We start from the raw sequence: 27,775 nt of genomic DNA, 5'->3' as shown, positions 1-27,775 counted from the left end.
AATCTGGACTTGTGCCTTTAAGTGCACATACCTGATAAGTAAATCAACCAAAAAGAGTTGAAATGTTTATTAATATTTATAAGTATGCTTTCATAACAATTCCCTAGTGGGCTATATGCTTGTAAAGAGAATTTTTTTGCTGTCAAATGATGATTGTTTGAAGGAAGAAAGTACCTAGGATCAGTTTTAATCTGCTATGAACCAACCACCTGTCTGGACAAATCAAGGAACAGAATCTTTGCCAAAAGCATTATAAATTATGTGATCCTACAGCAACATGGATGGACCTAGGGATGGATGGACTTACCATACTAAGTACGTTAGACAGAAAAAGACAAATACCACGTGAAATCACTCATATGTAGAATCTAATTTTAAAAAAATGACACAAATGAACTTACTTACAAAACAAAAACAGACTTACAGAGATTGAAAACTAAATTATGGTTACCAAAGGGGGAGTGTGGAGAAGATGGATAAATCAGGAGTTTGGGATTAACACACTCACACTACTATATAGTAGTATAGTAGTATGCTGTGTGCTGTGCTTAGTCGATCAGTCGTGTCTGACTCTTTGCAACCCCATCGCCAGGCTCCTCTGTCAGAGATTTTCCAGGTAAGAATACTGGAGTGGGTTGCCATACCCTCCTCCAGGGGATCTTCCCAAACCAGGGATCAAACCCAGGTCTCCAGCTTTGCAGATGGTTTGTTTACCGTCTGAGCCACCAGGGAAGCCCCATAGTAGTACCGCACAGGGAACTCTACTCAAAATTCTGTGATAACCTATATCAGAAAAGAATCTGAAAAAGAATGAATATATGCACGTGTATAACTGAAACAATTTGCTGTACACCTGAAACTCACATAACATTGTAAGTCAACTATACTCCAAGAAAATTTTTAAAAAAATTATGTGATCCTATCTACAATCCTACATGAGATCATAAACTAGAACAGCATAAAATTCATATAAAACTGAAAAAATGGTAAACAATAAATATCAAAGGACTCAGTTTTCCATATAATCTTACTAGGAGCAGGAGGACAGCAACAAAGGTAACTACTTGTGAAGAAAATAGATCTACCATCAATAGTAAGAATATCTTCTGGTAAACTGAAATGGAAGTTCAGAATCCACTTTCTTCATTTTCTACTATCTTCCCCAACTTAGTAAAGCTAAAACCATCTACAGATCTAGGTAGCTAACCATCTATAGATCTAGGTCACTCATAACAGTATTCCTTGTTTGGCATAATACACGAGTGCTGACTGTAAACAGAAATAAATGATTATATTTTATATGTTCAGTAATTTACAGATTATAATTGGGCAACAGGAATGGCTTTTCTAATTTCCTTCTAAACCTGACTTGAAATACGAGTTATTTCCACACGACTCACTGTCATATAAGTATTCCTAGCCAGACTGTGATTCTCTAAAGGAGTGTTAAGCTCCATAAGGATGGAACTATCTCTAATATTACTTTTGTGTGGATTTTAACCACATCTCCCCTCTCCAAATAATTAGTATCTAGTAGTTCATAAATACTTATTGAACATTGGCTTGGAATGAGCAAAATCAGCTCTATGTTCAAACATTTATTGAAATCAGAGCTCTTTAACATCACTGTGGAAGAGTTTATTCATACCAATGGTGGAACCTCATCTCCAGTTATCTCCACCCCTCAAAGAAGATGGGAGCATTAATAGACTGATATTTAATTCTATCTTCATCTGGTTCTTCTTGCCAAAGGCAGCAGTCACTCCTGTTGTCAATCCTAACACTCCTGAGCCCTCTTACTTGGATTTATACCTCCTCTACACTCTTGCAATCTCAGCTTGATTAAACACCTTAATCCTGGGATTAAGAAAGAAAAAGGAGGGGGAAAGAGGAAGAAGAGCATAAGAAGAAAAATTATGAGGGAGATGGGACAAGGTAATATGGAGAAAATAAAGAAAATGACAATATAGTAGAGAAGTTAAAGAGCAGTAAAATGAATAGATTTAAAAATCATCACATTTGTCATTATATTTAGTTATATGACTGCAAAAGATTTATGTAAACGTCACCACCACCACATAATTAATTACCTTCAAAATTTAGTTTTATCCTTCTTTATGGAGGCATACAGAAAAACTATAAAAATAGCATTCTTTACACTGACCACATTTTAATCAAGGGATTCCTTTTTAGGTTATAATAATTTATACTTAATTTGGGTCCTAACACTAATGTTATACTACCAAATTTTCATATATGACCATGAAATCATTAAGAACTTAAAGTATCAATAAACCAAAGTATAAAGTTAGTATTTAGTCATGTGCTTTGCTAATAACAACTAAATTAAATATTCACCAACAAGAATGCCCTATGAGGTTGAGACACTGAATGGATACAGGTTCAGAGAGAAGGACCAAACACCTAAACTTTTCTCTAAAGAAAAGTTGTTTCGAGGCAAAAACAAGCATTCCTGTAGCATTAAAGAAAAGAAAAGAAAAGAAAAGAAAAAGGCAAGAGGTAGAAAGCAATAAATGAAAAGTACATTATTACATCTTACTTGTCTGAGGTCAATAAATGCAAGTTGCAGGGTATCCCCTTGGAATCCTGGCACCGGCTCAGAGCTGGCAAACACTATTTAAAAAAAAATATATATATATATATATAAACAAAATTACAAAATATACAAGGGTTTAAGCACTAAATTAATTTCTACTCATTAAAAATATATTATAATATTTACAAGTAATCATTTCAAATAAAGACTATTTATAACCTTCAATTTCACCACTAAGAATGTTCTCTACACCCATTACCACAAATATTTCAATCATTTTAAACTTCTAATCTGCCATTTAATTACTCTAAATCATTAATTACAATAAATTTTAAATGGTTATCCCACAGAAGTTCAAGGGTAATGATATACTTCAATCATGAAATGTTTTTTGACTCTTTTTAGCCTTAGGTGAATGATTATAGCAGCATTTTGAAACTATACCCATGGCATGGTTATCAAAATATTTCAAAACATCTGCTTTGTTATGGAATATGCTCTATAAAATCCTACTTCTAGCTAACAGCAACAATGGCAGCCATGTAAGAAAGCAACATACAGGTAAAATGTTCAAATTAGCAAAATGAGGATGATGCAGGAATGTCTTTCTTTCAAATAATTTTTTTCCATAAAGGAATCCCACTTCTTTAAAAACTAGGGATATCTTAAAAATTAGATTTCATGAGATAGATTTCTTAAAATCTTTAGACAAAAAATATTTTGAAAGTGCCAAGCCGCACAGTTAGAGATCATAATTTCCAGACCAGTGATTAAACCCAGGCCACTGCAGTGAAAGTACTAAGTCCTACCCACTGGACCACCAGGGAATCTCTTTCAAAAAATTTTTGTACTTACAAAAAATTAATACTAGTAACACAGCTTTGTTGTTATTTGAAGACAATCTCAATACTAGTTATTCTGAAAACAAAAGCCTTGTGGCTCATTAAAAAGACCCTATCATTTTACACACATGCTTCTCTGATAAGAATATGAATGTCTGCCACCTTTGCCCTCCCCACTAATACCTGAGTTTTCTTAGAAAGTACTGCAAATTTTCCACTTGTGAATTTATCTGAGCCAGTATTTTAGAAACCACAAAAATTTTTATATACATTTTGGAATAACAAAAATAATTCTTATTTTCTATGTGAAATATAGTTTAGAAAAGCTCAAAATCAACAATTAAAAACCATAAATATATGAAAGTTTAGAACAGCTTAATTTATTTGGCATTTTTGGAGAATGAAGAATTCAAATTAAGTTTTTATTGTTCATGTTGTAAAGTTAATGATCATTTTTACTTTAAGCATCAAAACTTTTTTTCATAATAAGCACTTTTTCCTAAAATTTTAAACTGCATCATAATTCTTTCCATGTCTTTTTAAAAAATAATACTAAATACTATTTAAACTTTTCTTAAATCTCCTCATTGATAACCATTAAGAACAATTTTTATTCTACACAATAAATTCCCAGGGCTGCTATGATATTAACAGTTGTTTTCTATTACATTTAATAGCTCAGAATGCTGTGTTAAGTTCTTATGTCCATATTTTATAATTTTCTGCCTTCTCTCTTACAGTTTTAACATAAATTCTTACTCCCTCCTCTCTCACTCATCTCTTATTATGTCACCTATAATCTTCTTGAGCAGGTAAGTCAGCTAATTGTACTAGAATAGCATCTAAAGGAAGAGAAAATATAGCCTGAACAGGATCCTCTCCCACAAGTAATGTGAATGAGTTTATATGTGCCTTTGAGTATATGCACCTTTTAGTTACTCAGAGTTACACCATTTTCCTTCCTACTTCCTGGTTCTCTGATAGGTACTAAGTAGCAATGCCCATTAGATAGGTGACTATATTCACCTTCCTCAGGCCCCCTATTTCTGGAAAACTAAGATTCATTCAGGAAATCTAACCATACTTTTCACTGTTTAGTATAATTTACTCACATCACTGTCTTTTCATACAATGGAAAGTAGAAAACTTTGGGACTTCCCTTGTGGTCTAGTTGGCTAAGACTCTGAGCTCCCAATGCAGGGGGCCTGGGTTCTATCCCTGGTCAGGGAACTAGATCCTACACGCCACAATTAAGAGTGTGCATGCTGCAACTAAAAATCGAATGCTGGAACAAAGCTCAAATTTCCCATGTACCATAACTAAGACCTGGCCTAGCCAGAAAAGAAAAAGAAGAGTTTCATACTGGTGCAACCCCATCACCGCCTACCATGGCCCAGATAACTGGGTTACCTCTCTTTAGTAACATGAGATCTTAACTGGAAAATAACAACCAAAATTCTAATACCTTAAAAGTAAAGATTTTTTTTTTAATCTAAAAAGTTCTTTTCTTAAGACCACCCAGCATATTGTTGGCTTTTTTGGCAAGTCTCAGGCTACTCTTTCCAAGTAACAATTAACTACTAATCCCTAGTGGTCTCTAACCAAGACTATAAATGTTAGCTTAGTTTCTACCAACACCATATATACATACATACACACACACACACACACACACACAGACTTCCTATAACACAAAGAGACTTACTTTATATATCAGACACAAAAATCAGCTCAATTCCAATTATACTTCGATTATTATCTACTTAATCTTCCAGAATTTTTCTACACGGAAAATAATCTGTCAGTTTTCTTCTCTCTCAATTCCTATCCGAAATACTATAGTTTAATAAGCCCCAATGCTTGGCATTAAACCAAAGAGCTTAGTGTTAAAATTATAATAGTACCATAAATTTATATAGTACTTTATAGCTTACAAAGCACTTTCTCACATACCATCGTCTTTGATCATTATAATAACTTATCTTAGTAAACAGGGCATGCAGATGATGGATCACAAAGTCTTGCAGCTAGAAAAGACACTCTCTTTGAAATATCTCTAACAGTCCTCTGAAGGCTCAGTTTAAAGGCACCATGTTCATAATTTTAAAGGGCAGGAACACTTAAATTGATTTGTCCAGGATCACACAGCTAATTCAGATTTCCTGATATTCAACTCATTGATCCAGAATCTGATTAAGTATTCAGTCTCATCTTACTTACCATCTCTCCTAATTATGTAACCAATATGGACGTGAAATTCACTAGTTTATAGCTCTCAGTTCTTTTCCACAAATGATTCTTAGGGATAATAGGCTTCATATCTTTTTCTTTACTTCTTTAAAACTCTGATGCAGTCAATCCTGTTGTTTTTAACCTTCTACAATATCTTGAGTCTGAATCTGTATCTATCTTAATTCAAGCTATCATCATTTCTTGCTTGGATTATGGAAATACACTCCTATTTGGTCTCTTTGCTTCTTGTGTGCTATCTCTCCATCCACTTTCACCAGGATGATTTATATCAGATGTAAATATGATTTGTGACACTTCACAGTTTGAAAACTTTCACTGGTTCCCCATCGCCTTCCCAATAAAGTAGGACAAGTAAGGTCCTTTATAACCTATCTCTCTAAACTGATCTCTTACCACTTCTGTAGGGGCACCTTAAACTTCTTCCATTCCAAACCACCTGCACTTCCTTGCGCCACCTCTTTCCACAGTACCTCTGCTCCTTCTTCCTGGAGCATCTTTACTCTTCTTCTTCAGTGGGTAACTCTTACTTATCCTACCTACCATTCCGTACATCTTCTATGGAAGACGTCCGTCCACTACCCTGAAGGTTGGGTTAGGTCCCTCCTCTGCGATATCACTGCAACTCCTAACACAGCCTAACTACAGTACCTATTTTGCTATAATTGTTTACCTGTCTACGTTTTCCCACCAGACCATTTGACTACTGGACAGTGTAAAGCTAGAACATCCTTTGCATATTTAGTGTATTTATTTCAAAATAATTAAGGGTGGGTAAGAAACCTTCAGCCAAAACTAAATCGTGAGTTCGTCCACCAAACAAGAAGCTAACAGAAATAAGAGATCTGGTTTTTTTTTTAACCTTCACATACTCTGTGCCTAGTGTACAAGAGATATTCAGTAAATGTGTTGGATGAATGAATAATACAAATAATTCATTTATTCAAATGTTGTCCCAATAATCCTAGAGATAAGAGTTCAAGCTATGAACTTCTTAAATAACTGATGACTAATTTTGTTTGGGGATCCCTTTAGCTTGTCTTCAGATCCCTCCTTGGCTCATCCAGATTCTCATTTTGTATATGCTTTGTCATTTTCTTTGTTCTTCTCTCTTGGGCCAGCTTTTGATTATTTTTATTTAATAATACTTACTTCCTAATACGATTTCTTTGTCATTTAGTCAGACCATTAAGAGTATTTTTTAAAAACACATGTTGATTTTGGTCTTTCAATAAGGTATTTAAAAATAGGTTCCCAGCTTTCTAAAGTTTTTTGTTGCTTTTTTTTTAAAGAAAGTAAAAATCTTTGGGTTTTTTTTCTCTTAATGCCTACGATTTGATTATTTCTTCTTAAAAACAAAATAACTTCATGATATATTCATTTCCTCTTATTTTTTTGCTATAACCTGCAACACAATAATGATTTTGAGTTTAAAAATTCCCTAAGATTAGAGAGGGAGGTGCCATTTTATTGGGAAGGTAAAACTTAGCTGTATTAGTCTAACTGGGAAGAAGATAAGACTGCATTAATTTAGATGAAACTGAAAGCAAAAAATAACATCTCCTAGAGAAGTTGTGGTAATAATCACCAAAACAACAACAACAACAAAACAACTTCCAAGTTGTAAATCTATGAAGTTTTAGGAGAATAAACAGTATCTACAGGGGAAAAAAAAAAAAGGGCTTTCCTGGTAGCTCACATGGTGAAGAATCTGCCCGCAATGCTGGAGACCCGGGTTCAACCCCTGGGTCGGGAAAATCCCCTGGAGAAGGAAATGGCAACTCATTCCAGGATTCTTGCCTGGAGAATCCCGTGGACAGAGGAGCCTGACAGACTACAGTCCATAAGGTCGCAAACAGTCCGACATGACTGAAGCAACTTAGCATACACACACGTAGGGGAAGAAAAAGCACTAATTATTTGTAAACATAACAAGACTTTAAGTAGGAAAATATGCCCTTCCTGCCCTTAGGATCTATGCACAGATGTACAGGGTTTGTATGGAGGGAGGAAAAATGGCTAAGAAGTCAGGCTGTAAGTATGTATCTCTGGCATGAAAATATATATCCTTAAACAATCTTGTCCAAGGCAGACAGTTATCTTTACCATAACATGTAGATTATTTGGAAATAATCTACACAGAGTAGAAAAAGTTGTCAGGGGTTGGGTGGAAGTGGAAAAAAGAATTTCCACAGCATCAGAAGAGTAAACAGATTAAAAGGCTGAAAAAGAAGATGAAGAGGCTAAGCTAAATAAAGTCTCAAGACACTGCTTGTGGATAACAAGGCAAGGGCATATAAAATGGAATAATTTTGTAACTAAATAAATGACTGAATATAAATACAAACAATCTGCATATTGAGATTTCTCGTAATTCCATTTCTTATGCTGAATATTTAAGGTAGCTAGTTAGAACCCAAAGTTTGGCTAGGCGAGTATTCTGTGTGGAACAGATGTGTTATTAGAAGGGGTGATGAAGAGCACCATCTAGTGGTTTTCCTAATGGTGAAGAACTCATGCCTGGGAGTCCGAGGTCTTGTGAGATTTCTGGACTGCTGTATTCCATTACATGTGGCTGGTAGCGGTGGAGGTCAAGCCTCTGGACCCAACTACCCCTGTACATTCGTCACCCCACTCTTATATAAGGTAGTGTCTATTCCTCTCCCTTTCTTGGAAAAGGAGCAAATTTGATAAATTTGATACTCTAAAATGGCATTAAAACCAGGAACAAATTCAAGTAAGCAAATAATATAATAGCATCCAGCTCACTTAAAAAAAGATACTGAAATATCCCCTCATACCATCAATATAATTTTCCCAGAATCCTTTTATTTTGGGGTGTAGACCTTTTTCAAGGCTAGAAGAGAGACCCTGAGATCATAGCCACATACATACAAAAAAGTCTTTATAGGTTTTTTTTTTTTTTTTGAGGTGGGCTAAGTCTTTCAGTTCAGTTCAGTCGTTGAGTCCTGTCCGACTCTTTGTGACCCCATGAACCACAGCAAGCCTCCCTGTCCATCACCAACTCCCAGAGTTCACCCAAACCCATGTCCATCGAGTCGGTGATGCCATCCAACCATCTCATCCTCTGTCATCCCCTTCTCCTCCTGCACTAATCTTTCCCAGAATCAGGGTTGTTGTTTTTTTTTTTTTTTTAAAATATTAGTATTTACTTATTTGGCTGCTCAATTGCAGCATTTGGGATCTAGTTCCCAGACCAGGGACTGAACCCAGGCCCTATGCAATGGGGGGACCCTGTGCAGCATCTAAGCCACTGGGCCACTAGGGAAATCCCCAGGGTCTTTTCAAATGAGTCAGCGCTTCACATTATGTGGCCAAAGTACTGGAGTTTCAGCTTCAACATCAGTCCTTCCAATGAACACCCAGGACTGATCTCCTTTAGGATGGACTGGTTGGATCTCCTTGCAGTCCAAGGGACTCTCAAGAGTCTTCTCCAATGCCACAGTTCAAAAGCATCAATTCTTTGGTGCTCAGCTTTCTTTATAGTCCAACGCTCACATCCATATATGACCACTGGAAAAACCAGAGCCTTGACTAGACAGACCTTTGTTGACAAAGTAATGTCTCTGCTTTTTAATATGCTGTCTAGGTTGGTCATAACTTTCCTTCCAAAGAGTAAGCATCTTTTAATTTCATGGCTGCAATCACCATCTGCAGTGATTTTGGAGCCCAGAAAAATAAAGTCAGCCACTGTTTCCCCATCTATTTGCTATGAAGTGATGGGACTGGATGCCATGATCTTAGTTTTTCTGAATGTTGAGCTTTAAGCTAACTTTTTCACTCTCCTCTTTCACTTTCATCAAGAGGCTCTTTAGTTCTTCTTCACTTTCTGCCATAAGGGTGGTGTCATCTGCATATCTGAGGTTATTGATATTTCCCCCAGCAATCTTGATTCCAGCTTGTGCTTCATCCAGCCCAGCGTTTCTCATGATGTACTCTGCATATAAGTTAAATAAGCAGGGTGACAATATATAGCCTTGATGTACTCCTTTTCCTATTTGGAACCAGTCTGTAGTTCCATGTCCAGTTCTAACTGTTACCTCCTGACCTGCATATAGGTTTCTCCAGAGGCAGGTCAGGTGGTCTGGTATTCCCATCTCCTTCAGAATTTTCCACAGTTTATTGTGATCCACACAGTCAAAGGCTTTGGCATAGTCAATAAAGCAAAGATAGATGTTTTTCTGGAACTCTCTTGCTTTTTCAATGATCCAGCAGATGTTGGCAGTTTGATCTCTGGTTCTTCTGCCTTTTCTAAAACCAGCTTGAACATCTGGAAGTTCATGGTTCACGTATTGCTGAAGCCTGGCTTGGAAAATTTTAAGCATTACTTTACTAGAGTGTGAGATGAGTGCAATTGTGCGGTAGTTTGAGCATTGTTTGGCATTGCCTTTCTTTGGGACTGGAATGAAAACTGACATCTTCCTTCGCCAACCATATAGTTATACTAATAATATTGGTTATGGTTAAGTTAACAAAAAATATGCACTTTATTTATGCATAAACACTACCTAATACTCTCAATCCATCTACCTTTTAACTAAATTAGATCTGCTTCTTATACTCTTTCACAGTGCTATCTACTTTTCTAAAATTTAACAACTTGTAATCATATTTATTTGTGCAATCATAAAATGAATGTCTTCCCACTGAGCCTAAAAGCCAAGAGGGTTAGGACCTTTTCTGTTTTGTTTACCACTTCCTCTAAATGCCAAGCACTTTGTAGATGTGAAGAAATTAATTAATATACGACTTTGATGTTCATACTCTTCTTTGTCTTAAATTTTACTACCTCTGAATCCTAGGATGTATCTTGGAAATTATGAATTCCAAATCCATTATTTCACAGGAAAAACTGAGTCTTCTCAACTGTTAAATACAAAAGCTACTTGCCCAAATACAGGTAGAGCCAGGACTAGAATGATGGTCTTAACTTCCTGACATTTGCTCAAACCATCTTAAGATAGATCAGTGCAAAGAAATAGAGGAAAAGAATAGAATGGGAAAGACTAGAGATCTCTTCAAGAAAATGAGAAATACCAAGGGAACATTTCATGCAAAGATGGGCTCAATAAAGGACAGAAATGGTATGGACCTAACAGAAGCAGAAGATATTAAGATGAGGTGGCAAGAATACACAGAAGAACTGTATAAAAAAGATCTTCACGACAGAGATAATGACAATGGTGTGATCACTCACCTAGAGCCAGACCTGGAATGTGAAGTCAAGTGGGCCTTAGAAAGCATCACTACGAACAAAGCTAGTGGAGGTGATAGAATTCCAGTTGAGCTATTTCAAATCCTAAAAGATGATGCTGTGAAAGTGCTGCATTCAATATGCCAGCAAATTTGGAAAACTCAGCACTGGCCACAGCACTGGAAAAGGTCAGTTTTCCTGGCTATGGTTTTTCCAGTGGTCATCCAGTATGGATGTGAGAGTTGGGACTATAAAGAAAGCTGAGCACCGAAGAATTGATGCTTTTGAACTGTGGTGTTGGAGAAGACTCTTGAGAGTCCCTTGGACTGCAAGGAGATCCAACCAGTCCATCCTAAAGGAGATCAGTCCCGGGTGTTCATTGGAAGGACTGATGCTGAAGCTGAAACTGCAATACTTTGGCCACCTGATGTGAAAAGCTGACTCATTTGAAAAGATCCTGATGCTGGGAAAGATTGAGGGCGGGAGAAGAAGGGGATGACAGAGGATGAGATGGTTGGATGGCATCAGTGACTGAATGGACATGAGTTTGGGTAAACTCCAGGAGTTGGTGATTGACAGGGAGGCCTGGTGTGCTGCCGTTCATGGGGTTGCAAACAGTCAGACACGACTGAGTGACTGGACTGAACTGAAGGAAAAAAAAAGTTCTATATAAGTTCATATGATTTCACCCCTAACTCAGACATTTTATCCAGTCTGACCTGTGTGTGTGTGTGTGTGTGTGTGTGTGTGTGTGTAGTGTGTGTGTAGTGTGTGTGTGTACATGCACACTCAGTTATGTCTGACTCTTTGTGACCCCATGGACTCTAGCCCACCAGGCTCCCCTGTCCATGGAATTTTCAAGAACAACAACAGAAAAAGACCTGAAGATAAATGACTGAAAAGGAAATGTAAATAATTCTACAAGAAAATACTAAAGAAATTTTGACTGCTCAGTTCAGAACAGATGAAGTTAAATGGTCATTTAAACACAGTCATCAAATATGTGAAGAATTTCATAAATGATCAGTTATGTATATACCAAGAAGTTGAATGGTCTTGAAAACAAGTACAGTAGCATCAACTGGCTTAACTTTTTTCCCCAAAGAAGCAGCATTTATTCATTTATTTATTTTTGGCTGTGCTGAAAGGCATACAGGATATTGGTTCCACATGACCAAGGATCAAACCCGTGCCATCTGTAGTGGAAGTACGGAGTCTTAACCACTGGATCTCCAGGGAACTCCTTGTCCTTAATTTTTTGATAACAAAGTTAGGAGAACTCTAGAAAAGTAAATGTAGACTATAGAGACTTCTTGATTTGTTAATTTGTTCATTTATGCAACAGACACTCTGTGAGCACAGTATTCTGCAGGGTGCTGATAATTATAAATTCTATACTGAATTTAACTTCTATCCTAGATGATTGTATCTCTTCTCTTTTCCCTTGCTTCTTACCCTTCCACATCTTTTCTTTTTTTCCCCTCTTCATACCACCCACCCCAAACATGGGATGCATTCTCAGGTCTCTTCTACCAGGAGAGTCTGTGATTCTAACCACCTAATTCATATCAAATTTATTTATTTACTATCTTTATGTATTCCCTCCTTCAAAATATTTGGAATCCATTTTCTTCTCTCCATTCCCACTGCCCAAAGTCAAGTTCTTTCTATTCTTCACAGGAAAACGTTCAATAGTCTTTTAAAATGTCTTCCTACTTGCAGTACCTCTCTCATTTCAGTTTAATTTCCACATGATACAGAGTTAACTTTCTATAATATAAATCTTACCATGCCCTGGTCTTTATTAAAATGTTTCAATGTATCTCTATTGCTTATTAACTAAAATCCAAGCGTTCAGAAGTCTAAGTTTTTTCTGCCATATCTTTCAATACTTTCAATCATGCATCTTATAGTCTAGCTACAAAAGACTGTATAAAGATTCCATAAGCATGCTCTCATCACAGTGCTTTTTAGAAAATGTTTTTTTTTTTAAGATTTATTTATTTTTGGCTGTGATGGGTCTTCGTTGCTGTGCAAGGGCTTTCTCTTGTTGCTGTGAGCAGCGCGGCTACTCTAGAGTGCGGGCTTCTTCTGGCGGTGGCTCCTCTTGATGTGGAACGTGGGCCCTAGATTGCTTGGGCTTTAGTAGTCTCACCTCTTGGGCTCCAGAGCACTGACCCCATAGTTGTGGAACATGGGGTTAGTTGCTCTGCGGCATGTGGGATCCTCAAGGACCAGGGATCAAACCTGTGTCCCTTGCATTGGCTGGCGGACTCCTAACTACTAGACCACCAGGGAAGACCTAGGAAACTGCTTTAATTTTTATTTCCTTATTTATGGCTGTGCTGGGTTCTTGCTGCTGCACACGGCTTCCCCTAGTTGCTGTGAGTAAGGGCCACTCTCTGCTGCTGTGCACGGGCTTCTCGCCGCAGGGGCTTTTCCTGTTGGAAAGCACAGGCTCTACATGCACGGGCTTCAGTGGTTATAGCACTTGGGCTCAGAAGTTGCAACTCATGGACTCTAGAGCGCACAGGCTTTAGTTTCTCCATAGAATGTGGAATCTTCTTGCACCAGGGATCAAACCCATGTCCCCTGCATTACCAGCTGGATTCTTATCCACTGTACCACCAGGGAAATCCCAGCACAGTGCTTTTGCCTATGCCGTTCCCTCTGTTAGGAATTCCCTTCCTTGCTTTTGATGAAATCATACTCATCCTTTAAGTCTCTCAAATTTCACTTCCATGATAGTCAATCTTTTCAATCCCATGGCATGTATAATTAATTGCTCCCTCTCTTCAAGTAATATTTACTTCTATAAAGAATTTATGTTCTACTATAGCTATTTACATGTCTGTTTTCTCCCCATCCAGTATGTGAGATCTTTGAAACTTGATTCATCTTTTTTATTTACCAGTAACAACAGGTAATAGGTTCCCATTAAACATCTGAATAAATGAATCTTTCCTACAAACTAGTTGACTCTACAAGGAAAAAATTCAGTTACAGACTGAAATTTGAGCTCAAGCCAGTTTAAAACCTCCTAAGTCTCTGTGTCACAAGAAATACCAGGGAAAAGGGCACAAACATATTTGAAAAAATAAGTGAGCACATGGATGAGTGAGTACTAATTCTTTCACCATTAGAAAAATGAAACAACAACTAAAAGCATAATGCCTGAATGACATGAAAAACTGAAGTACTTCTAACTTTCTACCTCCCCAACTTCAGCTGATTGTGCTATTTGTTTCTACCTGCAGAGCGACATTTTAAGGCCTAGGAAATATATGCATAATGTTTTTACAAAGTAATAAAGACGGAAAAATAATCAAAATAAATAAAAGGAACATTTAATTCAAAATAAAGGCCATTCTTGATGCTTAGATTTGACGTTCACCTCTTATCGTTTAAAATCTTTGACTGAATTTCTTGAGATGCCCAGGATCTTTGGTGGTTTACCTAGGTCCTGATCTCTGCTATCTGACTTTCTTGGACTCTGGATTTCTTACTAGCATAAAACAGACTAGTAGGATTTTGTGTTAATCCCACAAACCAGTCACAGACTTTTTTTTTTTTTTTTCCCTGGGGGCTTTCCGGTGCGAACCGGAAAACCTGCTAGACAAATTCTAAAAGAGCTGTAACACTGAGTCACAGACTTTTAAGTAACAGTTTCTGAACCTTTTGAAGGGAAAGTAATTACTATGAATTAATATGGATTTACAAAGAATAAAAGCAGTAACATTTTCTTCTTTGAAAAAGTAATTAAAACTGGTAGAAGAGGAAAACTCAACGGCCATTATTATTCCTACATACCAGCAAGGCATCCAGCAAAGTGGCTCATAACTTTGACTTACAACTTAGATTCAAAACTATGAGTTAAATTCAACAAAGGAATTAACAACGGGCTAAAGACACTCACAAGATTCTGAATAATGGATCTAAGTCAAAATGAACAGAGAGATCCAGGTAATGTGGTTCTCAAACTTTACTGTGCGTCAATATCACTTGAAAGACTTATTAAAACAGAAATTGCTATGTCCTGTGCCAAGAATTGCTAGCATATTGAGTGGAGCACTTTCACTCAATATGAGTGGAGCAGCATCATCTTTTAGGATCTGAGAAGCTCAGCTGGAATTCCATCACCTCCATTAGCTTTGTTCATACTGATGCTTCCTAAGGCCCACTTGACTTCACATTCCAGCATGTCTGGCTCTAGGTGAGTGATCATACCATCGTGATTATCTGGGTCATGAAGAGCTTTTTTGTACAGTTCTTCTATGCATTCTTGCCACCTCTTCTTAATATATTCTGCTTCTGTCAGGTCTATACCATTTCTGTCCTTTATTGAGCCCATCTTTGCATGAAATGTTCCCTTGGTATCTCTCATTTTCTTGAAGAGATCTCTATAGTCTTTCCTATTCTATTGTTTTCCTTTATTTCTTTGCATTGATCACTGAGGAAGGCTTTCTTATCTCTCCTGGCTATTCTTTGGAACTCTGCATTCAAATGGGTATATCTTTCCTTTTCTCCTTTGCTTTTCGCTTCTCTTCTTTTCAGAGCTATTTGTAAGGCCTCCTCAGACAGCCATTTTGCTTTTTTGCATTTCTTTTTCCTGGGGGTGGTTTTGATTCCTGTCTCCTATACAATGTCATGAACCTCCGTCCATAGTTCATCAGGCACTCTATCAGATCTAATCCCTTAAATCTATTTCTCACTTCTACTGTATAATCATAAGGGATTTGATTTAGGTCATACCTGAATGGTCTAGTGGTTTTCCCCACTTTCTTCAATTTCAGTCTGAATTTGGCAATAAGGAGTTCATGATCTGAGCCACAGTCAGCTCCCGGTCTTGTTTTTGCTGACGGTATAGAGCCTCTCCATCTTTGGCTGCAAAGAATATAATCAATCTGATTTCGGTACTGACCATCTGGTGATGTCCATGTGTAGAGTCTTCTCTTGTGTTGTTGGAAGAGGGTGTTTGCTATGACCAGTGTGTCCTCTCGGCAGAACTCTATTAGCCTGCTTCATTCTGTATTCCAAGGCCAAATTTGCCTGTTACTCCAGGTATTCATGGGTTTGGGTGAACTCTGGGAGTTGGTGATGGACAAGGAGGACTGGTGTGCTGCGGTTCATGGGGTCGCAGAGTCGGACATGACTGAGCGACTGAACTGAACTGAACCAGGTGTTTCTTGACTTCCTACTTTTATATTCTAGTCCCTAAAATGAAAAGGACATCTTTTTGGGTGTTAGTTCTAAAAGGTCTTGTAGGTCTTCATAAAACTGTTCAACCTCAGCTTCTTCAGCATTACTGGTCGGGGCACAGACTTGGATTACTGTGATATTGAATGGTTTGCCTTGGAAAGGAATAGAGATCATTCTGTCATTTTTGAGATTGCATCCAAGTACTGCATTTTGGACTCTTTTGTTGACAATGATGGCTACTCCATTTCTTCCAAGGGATTTTTGCTCACAGTAGTCAATATAATGGTCATCTGAGTTAAATTCACCCATTCCAGTCCATTTTAGTTTGCTGACTCTGAAAATGTCGATTCCTGCCATCTCCTGTTTGACCATTTCCAATTTGCCTTGATTCATGGACCTAACGTTCCAGGTTCCTATCCAATACTGCTCTTTACAGCATTGGACCATGCTTCCATCACCAGTCACATCCACAACTGGGTGTTGTTTTTGCTTTGGCTCCATCTCTTCATTCTTTCTGGAGGTATTTGTCCACTGATCTCCAGTAGCATATTGGGCACCTATCGACCTGGGTGGTTCTTCTTTCAGTGTGCTATAATTTTGCCTTTTCATACTGTTTATTGGGTTCTCAAGGTAAGAATACTGAAGTGGTTTCCATTCCCTTCTCCAGGGGATCACATTTTGTCAGAACTTTCCACCACGACCCGTCTGTCTTGGGTAGCCCTACACCGGTGGAATTCCAGTTGAGCTATTTCAAATCCTAAAAGATGATGCTGTGAAAGTGCTGCACTCAATATGCCAGCAAATTTGGAAACCTCAGGACTGGCCACAGGACTGGAAACGATCAGTTTTCATTCCAATCCCAAAGAAAGGCAATGCTAAAGAATGCTCAAACTACCACACAATTGCACTCATCTCACATACTAGTAAAGTAATGCTCAAAATTCTCCAAGCCAGGCTTAAACAATATGTGAACTGTGAACTTCCAGATGTTCAAGCTGATTTTAGAAAAGGCAGAAGAACCAGAGATCAAACTGCCAACATCCGCTGGATCATTGAAAAAGCAAGAGAGTTCCAGAAAAACATCTATCTTTGCTTTATTGACTATGCCAAAGCCTTTGACTGTGTGGATCACAATAAACTGTGGAAAATTCTGAAGGAGATGGGAATACCAGATCACCTAACCTGCCTCTTGAGAAACCTGTTTGCAGGTCAGGAGGCAACAGTTAGAACTGGACATGGAACAACAGACTGGTTCCAAATAGGAAAAGGAGTACGTCAAGGCTGTATATTGTCACCCTGCTTATTTCTCATGATACATGAGAAACACTGGGCTGGATGAAGCACAAGCTGGAATCAAGATTGCCGGGAGAAATATCAATAATCTCAGGTATGCAGATACCACCACCCTTATGGCAGAAAGTGAAGAAGAACTAAAGAGCCTCTTGATGAAAGTGAAAGAGGAGAGTGACAAAGTTGGCTTAAAGCTCAACTTTCAGAAAAGGTCATGGCATCTGGTCCCATCACTTCATGGCAAATAGATGGGGAAACAGTGGAAACAGTGGCAGACTATCTTTTGGGGCTCTGAAATCACTGCAGATGGTGACCACAGCCATTAAATTAAAATGCTTACTCCTTGGAAGGAAAGTTATGACCAACCTAGACAGCATATTAAAAAGTAGAGACATTACTTTGTCAATAAAGGTACGTCTAGAGAAGGCTATGGTTATTTCATTAGTCATGTATGGATGTGAGAGTTCGACTATACAGAAAGCTGAGCGCAGAAGAGCTGATGCTTTTGAACTGTGGTGTTGGAGAAGACTCTTGAGAGTCCCTTGGACTGCAAGGAGATGCAACCAGTCCATCCTAAAGGAGATCAGTCCTGGGTGTTCATTGGAAGGACTGATGTTGAAGCTGAAACTGCAATACTTTGGCCACCTGATGCAAAGAGCTGACTCATTTGAAACGACCCTGATGCTGGGAAAGATTTAAGGCAGGAGAAGGGGACGACAGAGGATGAGATGGTTGGATGGTATCACTGACTCAATGGACATGAGTTCGGGTAAACTCCGTAGGTTGGTGATGGACAGGGAGGCCTGGTGTGCTGCAGTCCATGGGGTCGCTAAGAGTCAGAAACGACTGAGCGACTGAACTTAACTGAACTGAACTGTGCCAAGAATTTATAATTCAGTAGGTGGGGTTCAAGAATTCACATTACCAACAAGTTCCCAGATGATACAGTTACTGCTCATCTGAAAACCATGTTTTGATAATCACTGATGTACTATATATCAGGATACAGATATTAGGTTTTGTTCAACATTTTACTAATGACTTTGTTAAGTAAAATCATGATTATAAATCTGAAGATGATATTAAATTTTTATATAAAAAGATCTCAATAGGCTAATTGTGGGAGAAATCTTAAAATTTAACAGGGATAATCTTAAAATCCTAAAATAAAAACTAATCATACAAGAAAAACAAATCACACTGAAAAAAAAGAGAGATTTTAGAACACTACAGCTTCAATGACTCAAAAGTATACACTGGTAACAAAAAAAGGTAATAGCAGTTTGGACTTTACTAATAAAGTACAAAACATGGAACAATGCATTTGATATTCCAACTATGTATTATACTGGTTCCCCCACACCTGCATATCTCTGTATTCAGCTTTGGGTATCAGACATTAAATAGAAGGTAGTCAAACCAGGTTGTTCAAAGAAGAGCTTTGGCTCTAAAATCGTTATCACATGACAAAAGTAAGAAGAAATGTTTATGTCTGGCTTTCAGAAGATTCAGAAAAACATAAAGAAGTTTTCATATACTTGGCTTGTGGATGAGGACTTGCTTTTCTCTGTATCACACTAAGCAGAACTACCACACATAGCTGTCAGACTGCTCACTATACACAGGTGTCCAGTTGAGGAAAGGAGTGGGGAGGGAGTGAGGGCTGAAATCTTAGTTTATAAGACATTACTTTGCCAACAAACGTCCGTCTAGTCAAGGCTGGGGTTTTTCCAGTAGTCATGTATGGATGTGAGAGTGGGACTATAAAGAAAGTGGAGCACCAAAGAATTGATGCTTTTGAACGTGGTGTTGGAGAAGACTCTTGAGAGTTCCTTGGACTGCAAGGAGATCCAACCAGTCCATCCTAAAGGAGATCAGTCCTGGGTGTTCCTTGGAAGGACAGATGCTGAAGCTGAAACTCCAGTACTTTGGCCACCTGATGCGAAGAGCTGACTCATTTGAAAAGACCCTGATGATGGGATAGATTGAGGGCAGGAGGAGAAGGGGATAACAGAGGATGAGATGGTTAGATGGCATCAGTGACTGAATGGACATGAGTTTGGGTAAACTCCGGGAGTTGGTGATGGACAGGGAGGCCTGGCATGCTACAGTCCATGGGGTCGCTAAGAGTCAGACACGACTGAGTGACTGAACTGAACTGAACTGATAAGTCGTGTGCCTTGCTCAGAGAGTCCAACTGGAAAAGGGGTAAACTTTTTTCTCATTCATATAAAGAGGACAGTACTGGAAGACTTTTTCCTTTCAGTGAGAATACCTTTTCTAATTTGCACAAAGGCACAATATGAACTAGTTGTGACTCTAGTCCTAAGGTAGAAACTAGATTTCATTAGGAGAAGTTTAGAGAAAATGATATTTCAGCTCAATGAAAGAAAATGATACAGTAATATAGTAAATGGAAACTCATTTTTTGAAGAGTAGCTGTCTCCCAAATTAAATGTTCAAGCAATAGCTAGACAACTACTTGACAGGGTTATTTTCATTTATTATTTTTCCATTTATTTTTATTAGTTGGAGGCTAATTACAATATTGCAGTGGTTTTTGTCATACATTGACATGAATCAGCCGTGGATTTACATGTGTTCCCCATCCTGAACCCCCCTCCCACCTCCCTCCCCATCCCATCCCTCTGGATCATCCCAGTGCACCAGCCCCGAGCACTTGTCTCATGCATCCAACCTGGACTGGCGATCTGTTTCACACTTGATAATATACATGTTTGGATGCTGTTCTCTCAGATCATCCCACCCTCACCTTCTCCCATAGAGTCCAAAAGTCTGTTCTATACATCTGTGTCTCTTTTTCTGTCTTGCATATAGGGTTATCGCATTTATTTATTTTTAAAAATATTTATTTGGCTGCGCATGGTCTTTAGTTGTGGCATACGGGATCTAGTTCCTGACCAGGGACCAAAACCAGTCCCTCTGCACTGGGAACATGGAGTCTTAGCTCCTGGACCACCAGGAAAGTCTGACAGCATTATTTCACAGTGTTTCAAAGTAGGGGAGTATGTGAATGTGTATTACCAGGAAGATGGCAAAACTCAATCATTATTTACTTCTAGGATTCTACATTTGAACTACCATTTTCTCCATATCCTAGTTGATTCCTAAGGCATCCATATTCCTTCTCTTCACAAATTTACCATATATTCTAGCATTCATCTCACCTAACCAAATTCTTTTTCCTGTTTCCGTTTCCTTTCCTTCCCCTGCCCTGACATGTAGAAAGCATACACATGGCATCAAAACTAAAAATAAACTGCATTTTTAAAAATTGCTTTCTTTCAAAAACACTATTTAAAATAAACATGAAGGGAATTCCCTGGCAATCCACAGGTTAGGACTCTAAGCTTCTACTACAAACCAAGGTGTCTTGGTTCAAACCCTGGTCAGGCTACCAAGAGTCTGCAAGCTGCGTAGCATAGCCAAATAAATAAATTAATAATGGGATGAAAACTAAAATTCTCTGAACGTATTACTGGAGAAAGCTAAGTTCCATGTTTAAGTGATTTACATATCAATCACAAGAAGTCATGAGTTCTTTTTGTACCAGAAGGAGTGTTGTAATTCTCTGGTGGTCCAGTGGTTAGGACTCTTGAGTTTCCAATGCCAGGGGCCCAGGTTTGATCCTTGGTTGGGGAACTAAGATCCCACAAGCCTCATGAGGTGGCCAAAGCGGGGGGGAAATGGAATGTCAATTTTTATTTGTTCAGTGATTATTGAATACCTGATACTGTATTAAGTAAGGATCTGGTCTCATTACTTCATGCATATAGATGAGGAAACAATGGAAACAGTTAAAAGACTTTATTTTCTTGGGCTCCAAAATCAATGCAGATGGTGACTGCAGCCATGAAATTAAAAGAAACTTGTTCCTTGGAAGGAAAACTATGACAAACCCAGACAGCACAGTAAAAAGCAGAGACATCACTTTACCAACAAAGGTCTATATAGTCAAAGCTATAATTTTTCCAGTAGTCATGTATGGATGTAAGAGTTGGACCACAAAGAAAGCTAAGTGCCAAAGAACTGATGCTTTTGAACTGTGGTGTTGGAGAAGACTCTTGAGAGTTCCTTGGACAGCAAGGAGATCAAACCAGTCAATCCTAAAGGAAATCAACCCTAAATAGTCACTGGAAGGACTGATACTGAAGCTGAAGCTCCAATACTTTGGCCACCTGATGCAAAGAGCCAACTCTTTGGAAAAGACCCTGATGCTGGGAAAGAGAAGGCAGGAGGAGAAGGGGAAGACAGAGGATGAGATGGTTGGATGGCATTACTGACTCAATGGACATGAGTTTGAGCAAGCTCCAGGAGATGGTGAAGGACAGGAAAGCCTGGCATGCTGCAGTCCATGGAGTTTCGATGAGTCGGACACAAATGAGGGACTGAACAACAACAAATACGTGGTAAGTATTAAGGAGCAGAGCCAACTACAGGCATCATCTTACAAGAAGCTGAGTTAACCTCTGTGACTTGTCTTTAAGTCCTGGTTTCTCCCTTTCCATATCTGTAGTACCAGAACCTTGGCCCTCATTAGGGTTTATCCCTTTTGCACCTGGATCCTGGACATCTTTAACTGAGTTATACCTTACAGTTTTGTATAATTTCTTCTAAGAGATTAATCTTTTAAGAAAACATCAGTGTTTTAAAAGAAGTCTTCAGTAACCCTACCCAAATAAGTAACTAATGGGAGAAAGTGTCCTGTGATGGGACAAAGAGGCAAAGCTGTGTGTTTATGTGCCTTTTCTAAGTAGAGTCAGGTTTGCTTTTCAAGGAGAGATAAGAGAACAGAGAAAAAATCTAGGTACCTGAAGCTGCCTAACCAAACAGTAATTTCCATTTTTGAACAAATATCTAATTGAGACACCCAAATGCCAATAAAGGGTTCAATGACCCAATTATCAATACTGTGAAATGCCTCAAGCAATACTTATATAAAAAGTTTATATGAGTATTATACCAAAATGATCTCATAAGACAGCTTTTTTTTTCTTTTGGCATGCAGCATGGCTTGTGGGACCTTAGGTCCTTACAAGGGATTGAACCAGAGCCCTCTATAGTGAAAACGCAGAGTCCCAACCACTGAACCACCTGGGAATTCCCCTATAAGATAGCTTTTTTTTTTTAATTATTTTTTTTTCCAGTGGGTTTTGTCATACATTGATATGAATCAGCCATGGGTTTACATGTATTCCCAATCCCGATCCCCCCTCCCACCTCCCTCTCCACCCGATTCCTCTGGGTCTTCCCAGTGCACCAGGCCGGAGCACTTGTCTCATGCATCCCACCTGGGCTGGTGATCTGTTTCACCATAGATAGTATACATGCTGTTCTTTTGAAATATCCCACCCTCACATTCTCCCACAAAGTTCAAAAGTCTGTTCTGTATTTCTGTGTCTCTTTTTCTGTTTTGCATATAGGGTTATCATTACCATCTTTCTAAATTCCATATATATGTGTTAGTATGCTGTAATGTTCTTTATCTTTCTGGCAAACTTCACTCTGTATAATGGGCTCCAGCTTCATCCATCTCATTAGGACTGGTTCAAATGAATTCTTTTTAATGGCTGAGTAATATTCCATGGTGTATATGTACCACAGCTTCCTTATCCATTCATCTGCTGATGGGCATCTAGGTTGCTTCCATGTCCTGGCTATTATAAACAGTGCTGCGATGAACATTGGGGTGCACGTGTCTCTTTCAGATCTGGTTTCCTCAGTGTGTATGCCCAGAAGTGGGATTGCTGGGTCATATGGCAGTTCTATTTCCAGTTTTTTAAGAAATCTCCACACTGTTTTCCATAGTGGCTGTACTAGTTTGCATTCCCACCAACAGTGTTAAGAGGGTTCCCTTTTCTCCACACCCTCTCCAGCATTTATTGCTTGTAGACTTTTGGATAGCAGCCATCCTGACTGGCGTGTAATGGTACCTCATTGTGGTTTTGATTTGCATTTCTCTAATAATGAGTGATGTTGAGCATCTTTTCATGTGTTTGTTAGCCATCTGTATGTCTTCTTTGGAGAAATGTCTATTTAGTTCTTTGGCCCATTTTTTGATTGGGTCATTTATTTTTCTGGAATTGAGCTGCAGGAGTTGCTTGTATATTTTTGAGATTAATCCTTTGTCTGTTTCTTCATTTGCTATTATTTTCTCCCAATCTGAGGGCTGTCTTTTATGAAAGAAATCAAAGAGGACACAAACAGATGGAGAAACATACCGTGTTCATGGATTGGAAGAATCAATATTGTCAAAATGGCTATTCTACCCAAAGCAGTCTATAGATTCAATGCAATCCCTATCAAGCTACCAACGGTATTTTTCACAGAACTAGACCAAAGAATTTCACAATTTGTATGGAAATACAAAAAACCTCGAATAGCCAAAATAATCTTGAGAAAGAAGAATGGAACTGGAGGAATCAACCTGCCTGACTTCAGACTCTACTACAAAGCCACAGTCATCAAGACAGTATGGTACTGGCACAAAGACAGAAATATAGACCAATGGAACAGAATAGAAAGCCCAGAGATAAATCCACGAACCTATGGACACCTTATCTTTGACAAAGGAGGCAAGGATATACAATGGAAAAAAGACAACCTCTTTAACAAGTGGTGCTGGGAAAACTGGTCAACCACTTGTAAAAGAATGAAACTAGAACACTTTCTAACACCATACACAAAAATAAACTCAAAATGGATTAAAGATCTAAATGTAAGACCAGAAACTATAAAACTCCTAGAGGAGAACATAGGCAAAACACTCTCCGACAAAAATCACAGCAAGATCCTCTATGACCCACCTCCCAGAATATTGGAAATAAAAGCAAAACTAAACAAATGGGACCTAATGAAACTTAAAAGCTTTTGCACTACAAAGGAAACTATAAGTAAGGTGAAAAGACAGCCCTCAGATTGGGAGAAAATATAAGATAGCTTTTAAAGACTTTTAAGAAATCAATTTCAAACTATTTGTAGAATGAATTAACAATTGCTTTGAGTTAGAAACTTTAAAAATTTTTTTTATTTATGCACTTATTTTCAGCTGGGTCTTGCTCTACTTGGGCTTTCTCTAGTTGCAGTGAGCAGGGGCTACTCTCTAGTTGTGGTGCTCCAGCTTCTCACTGAGATGTTTCTTTTGTTGCAGAGCACTGGCTCTAGAGCATGTAGGCTACAGTAGCTTTGGCACACAGGCATAGTTGCTCCACAGCATGTAGGATCTTCTTAGATCAGGGATCGAACCCATGGCCCCTGCACTGGCAGGTGAATTCTTAACCACTGGACCACCAGGGAAGTTCCTGAAACAATTTTTTTTTTTAAATATCTATTTATTTGGCTGTGCCAGCTCTTAATTGCTGTATGTAGGATCTTTAGTTGTGGTATGTAGGATCTAGTTCCCTGATCAGGGATCAAACCTGTGACCCCTGTATTGGAAGTGCAGAATATTGGCCACTGGACCACCAGGAAAGTCCCTAGAAACATTTTAAAAAGTGCTTTTTGGTAAATATTTTAGGAAATACAATAAATATCATCTTGTAAATGACAGTTTTATTTTGAGAAACAAATATAATAAAGGCTTTCTAATTTGAGAAAATTAGAAAAGCTTTCTAGGAAAAGAAAATGGATTCTTCTCTTTCGTAGGGAAACTCTATCTTTCTTTTACTTTGTAGATTAGTATTTCTCTTTTTTTGAAGGAAGTTGGTGAGTCTTTAAAAACTCTGTTATTTTTTTGTGTAATAAATGATTGATAAATATAATGAGTAATTGAGCCTATGTACTTATTCTTTTTAATGTTAATTATGTTTTTCCTAGCAGAATGCCTTGTATAGAAGCAGACAAATATTTATTACTCATTGAAAAAACTGTCACTCCTGCTTCAGCTGCAAACCACTGACATTTAATTTTCTAACGTCTTTCACAGAGAATATATGATTGCAAAATCTGCGCCAAACAAGTATTTTATAATCCTTCTTGTGCCCCACTGTTTTTCAATTTATCAACAGTGGTGCCTGCCTAAACTGTCAACCAGGGATTTTCATCATTTAATCAATATACCATACATTTGAAAGGAGTGCTTAAAAATTATTCCATTAACTCATGTCTTGTATAAGGGTAAAAAACCAAACAGCTAGAAGCATTTATAGCAAGGCTAATAACTAAACAGCACAATCAACTTTGAAGGTGACTGGCTAATGTCAACATTAGATCGTGGAATCTGCTAACCCTGTCACCTAAAGAAAATAAAGCGAAAAATAAGGGCAAAGGTAAAGACTTGAGAAATTCTTTGGGAGAGAGAATCAAAATGTCAGACTATAAAGAAACTGCACTTGGAATGCAGGGTCCTAAGAGTATTCTTTAGCATGTATCTGAAAGTTTATGAATGGAAAATAAGAATGACAAACAATAATTTCATTCATTTACTACAAACCTCAGGAGAGTTCTGGCAAGAAGACAAGCATGACCAGGAGGAATAAAGGAAAAAAAAAAAGGAATTATAAATAAATCACCTTTTTAATTATCCATTCGATTGTCACTTTAGTGCCACTCTAAGGCCCTCAATGTGAAACAAATATTTTTCTCTTCTTGGAAGGAAGTTGCTTCTAAGGCTGCCGAAAGTTTAACTGGATCAGGCCTCCTCTCTCTTTAATGAACTATGCTATTCTATACCATTTTCCCATATAATTTAAATATATATTCCTAGAAATGCATCATTTTAACCAACAAGGTACTTACATTCACACTGTATGACATCTAGATTAAACTGCTGAACGGCTCCCATGCTTATCTGTTTTAACTCACTGTCCAGTAACATCTGCATTAAGGATGTTGACAGATGCTGGCAGGCTGACATGCAAGCAGTCTGGGCAACTTTCCCCTGTTTAAAACAAATATCCAAACCAAAAAATAAACAAACATAGAAATGTATCATATCATAAAGTATCACAAAAATTTTTCATGGCATATATTTAGTGGTGGTCTTTCTCTTTCTGTATTCTGAGTGGCTGTCTTTTAGCATAGGAACTGAAAGTAACATTCTGTTGACTTGTCATTCTCATGATATAATCATCATTAAAGTTATAATTGTATGTAGAAAAATTAAAGTTTGTGTTTAAAATCTATTGATTATTTCATACCTCTTTAAATATCTCAAGTATTTTTAAAAAAAGAACATTAAAATATGCCATTTGTGACATAAAATAACTGTCATGTTGATGGAACATTTATTCATATAAAGTTTTTAAAGTTTAATGTCTTTAACCTTTCCTTTATGTAATTAACCAAGCCAAGAATTAAGTTACTAGTGTAATTTATTATAATTTAACTACACCTAATATACTTTATAACATATACTTTCATATGTATGTAATAAGTAAAATGTCTTTATAAAATATACTTTGAGTCATTAAGTTCTTACTTCTAATAGGAAGCTTAGTTTGGAGCATAGCTTCAATTAGGAGGAAAAAAAAGAAGCTTGCATACTGATATGATTTCACAGTCATCTACAGATCTGTTCATTTAGTTTTAAAAATTAAGTTTTAAAATCATCTGATAATTTAGAAATATAAAGTGAGCTAGAAATACTTGTGGTTGTCTTTTAGTATAATATCATTATATTTTCTACTAAAATAAGCTCCTAAATCTCCATATGAATTTTGTCAGCCTTGATTCAGGCTATATTTTCTTTAAAATGATAAAAACAATTTAAAATGTCTAGCTTCTAGATTATATAGCTGAATCACAATATAATATTGCCTTTAGTATAAACTGTTCTTTCAAGCAGGCTTTTTATTTAACTACAGTTGAAAAAATACTACAAAAACTTTCAGATAAAGCTTTCCAGTGTAAATACCACCGCTAGTATGGCTATCTCCAACCCACAATTATGTGATTTGGTGAAGGACCGACACCCATATGATTCAAAGATCTATGACTAAGGTTAGAAATAAGAACTTTTGGAGGATGTGCCATGTTTTGCCTTATTAGCATTAACAAATATTTACCCAGTGATATATGATCATTATGCTTTTCTTACTTATCACAAAGGCCAATAAAGCTACAAAATCATGAAAATCTTCCAAACATAAATGCTATAATACATTGATGCAAAAATGTTTACATAGGATTGATCTGTTAGAAAACAAGGAACACAAATGTATTTTTAAGATGTTTACTTGAACAATTGTTCATTCAATTACACATTTAAAGTCAGACTGGAAACAAGCAATTTTTATGAATCCTTACGAATCTTTGATAAGTCTTTAGTATTTAGACACTATGCACAGTAAAAAAAACTGTGCATCTGAAATGGAATGCCAATATCTAAATCAGAAACTTTAGAGATAAAAGCTGATGCAAACAATATATTTGACAAATACTGATGAACTGCCAAAAAGGAAT

General features: G+C 37.5%; 1 protein-coding gene and 1 non-coding gene across 11 annotated transcripts in view; both read right to left on the bottom strand.

The window, feature by feature from the left end:
• The window catches only part of EXOC6 (exocyst complex component 6), a 194,767-nt gene that overhangs the window by 30,912 nt on the left and 136,080 nt on the right, over positions 1–27,775 (bottom strand). For 9 of the 10 annotated variants that reach the window (XM_043925655.1, XM_043925657.1, XM_043925658.1 and 6 more), the window contains 2 exons: positions 26,111–26,252; positions 2,561–2,634 (listed from right to left, as the gene is read on the bottom strand). In XM_043925655.1, the coding sequence (XP_043781590.1) occupies positions 2,561–2,634; positions 26,111–26,252 (216 nt within the window). Of the gene's footprint in view, positions 1–2,553; positions 2,635–26,110; positions 26,253–27,775 lie in introns of all 10 variants that reach the window. The other variant, XR_006345342.1, reaches the window with a different exon arrangement.
• LOC122709739 lies at positions 14,446–14,507 on the bottom strand. The gene has a single exon (XR_006345706.1). It is a non-coding gene; the product is annotated as a U7 small nuclear RNA (small nuclear RNA).

The sequence above is a fragment of the Cervus elaphus genome, chromosome 15 (assembly GCF_910594005.1).
Source record: "Cervus elaphus chromosome 15, mCerEla1.1, whole genome shotgun sequence".
In the NCBI taxonomy this organism is placed as follows: Eukaryota; Metazoa; Chordata; class Mammalia; order Artiodactyla; family Cervidae; genus Cervus; species Cervus elaphus.
This window is presented reverse-complemented; position numbering and strand designations above follow the sequence as displayed.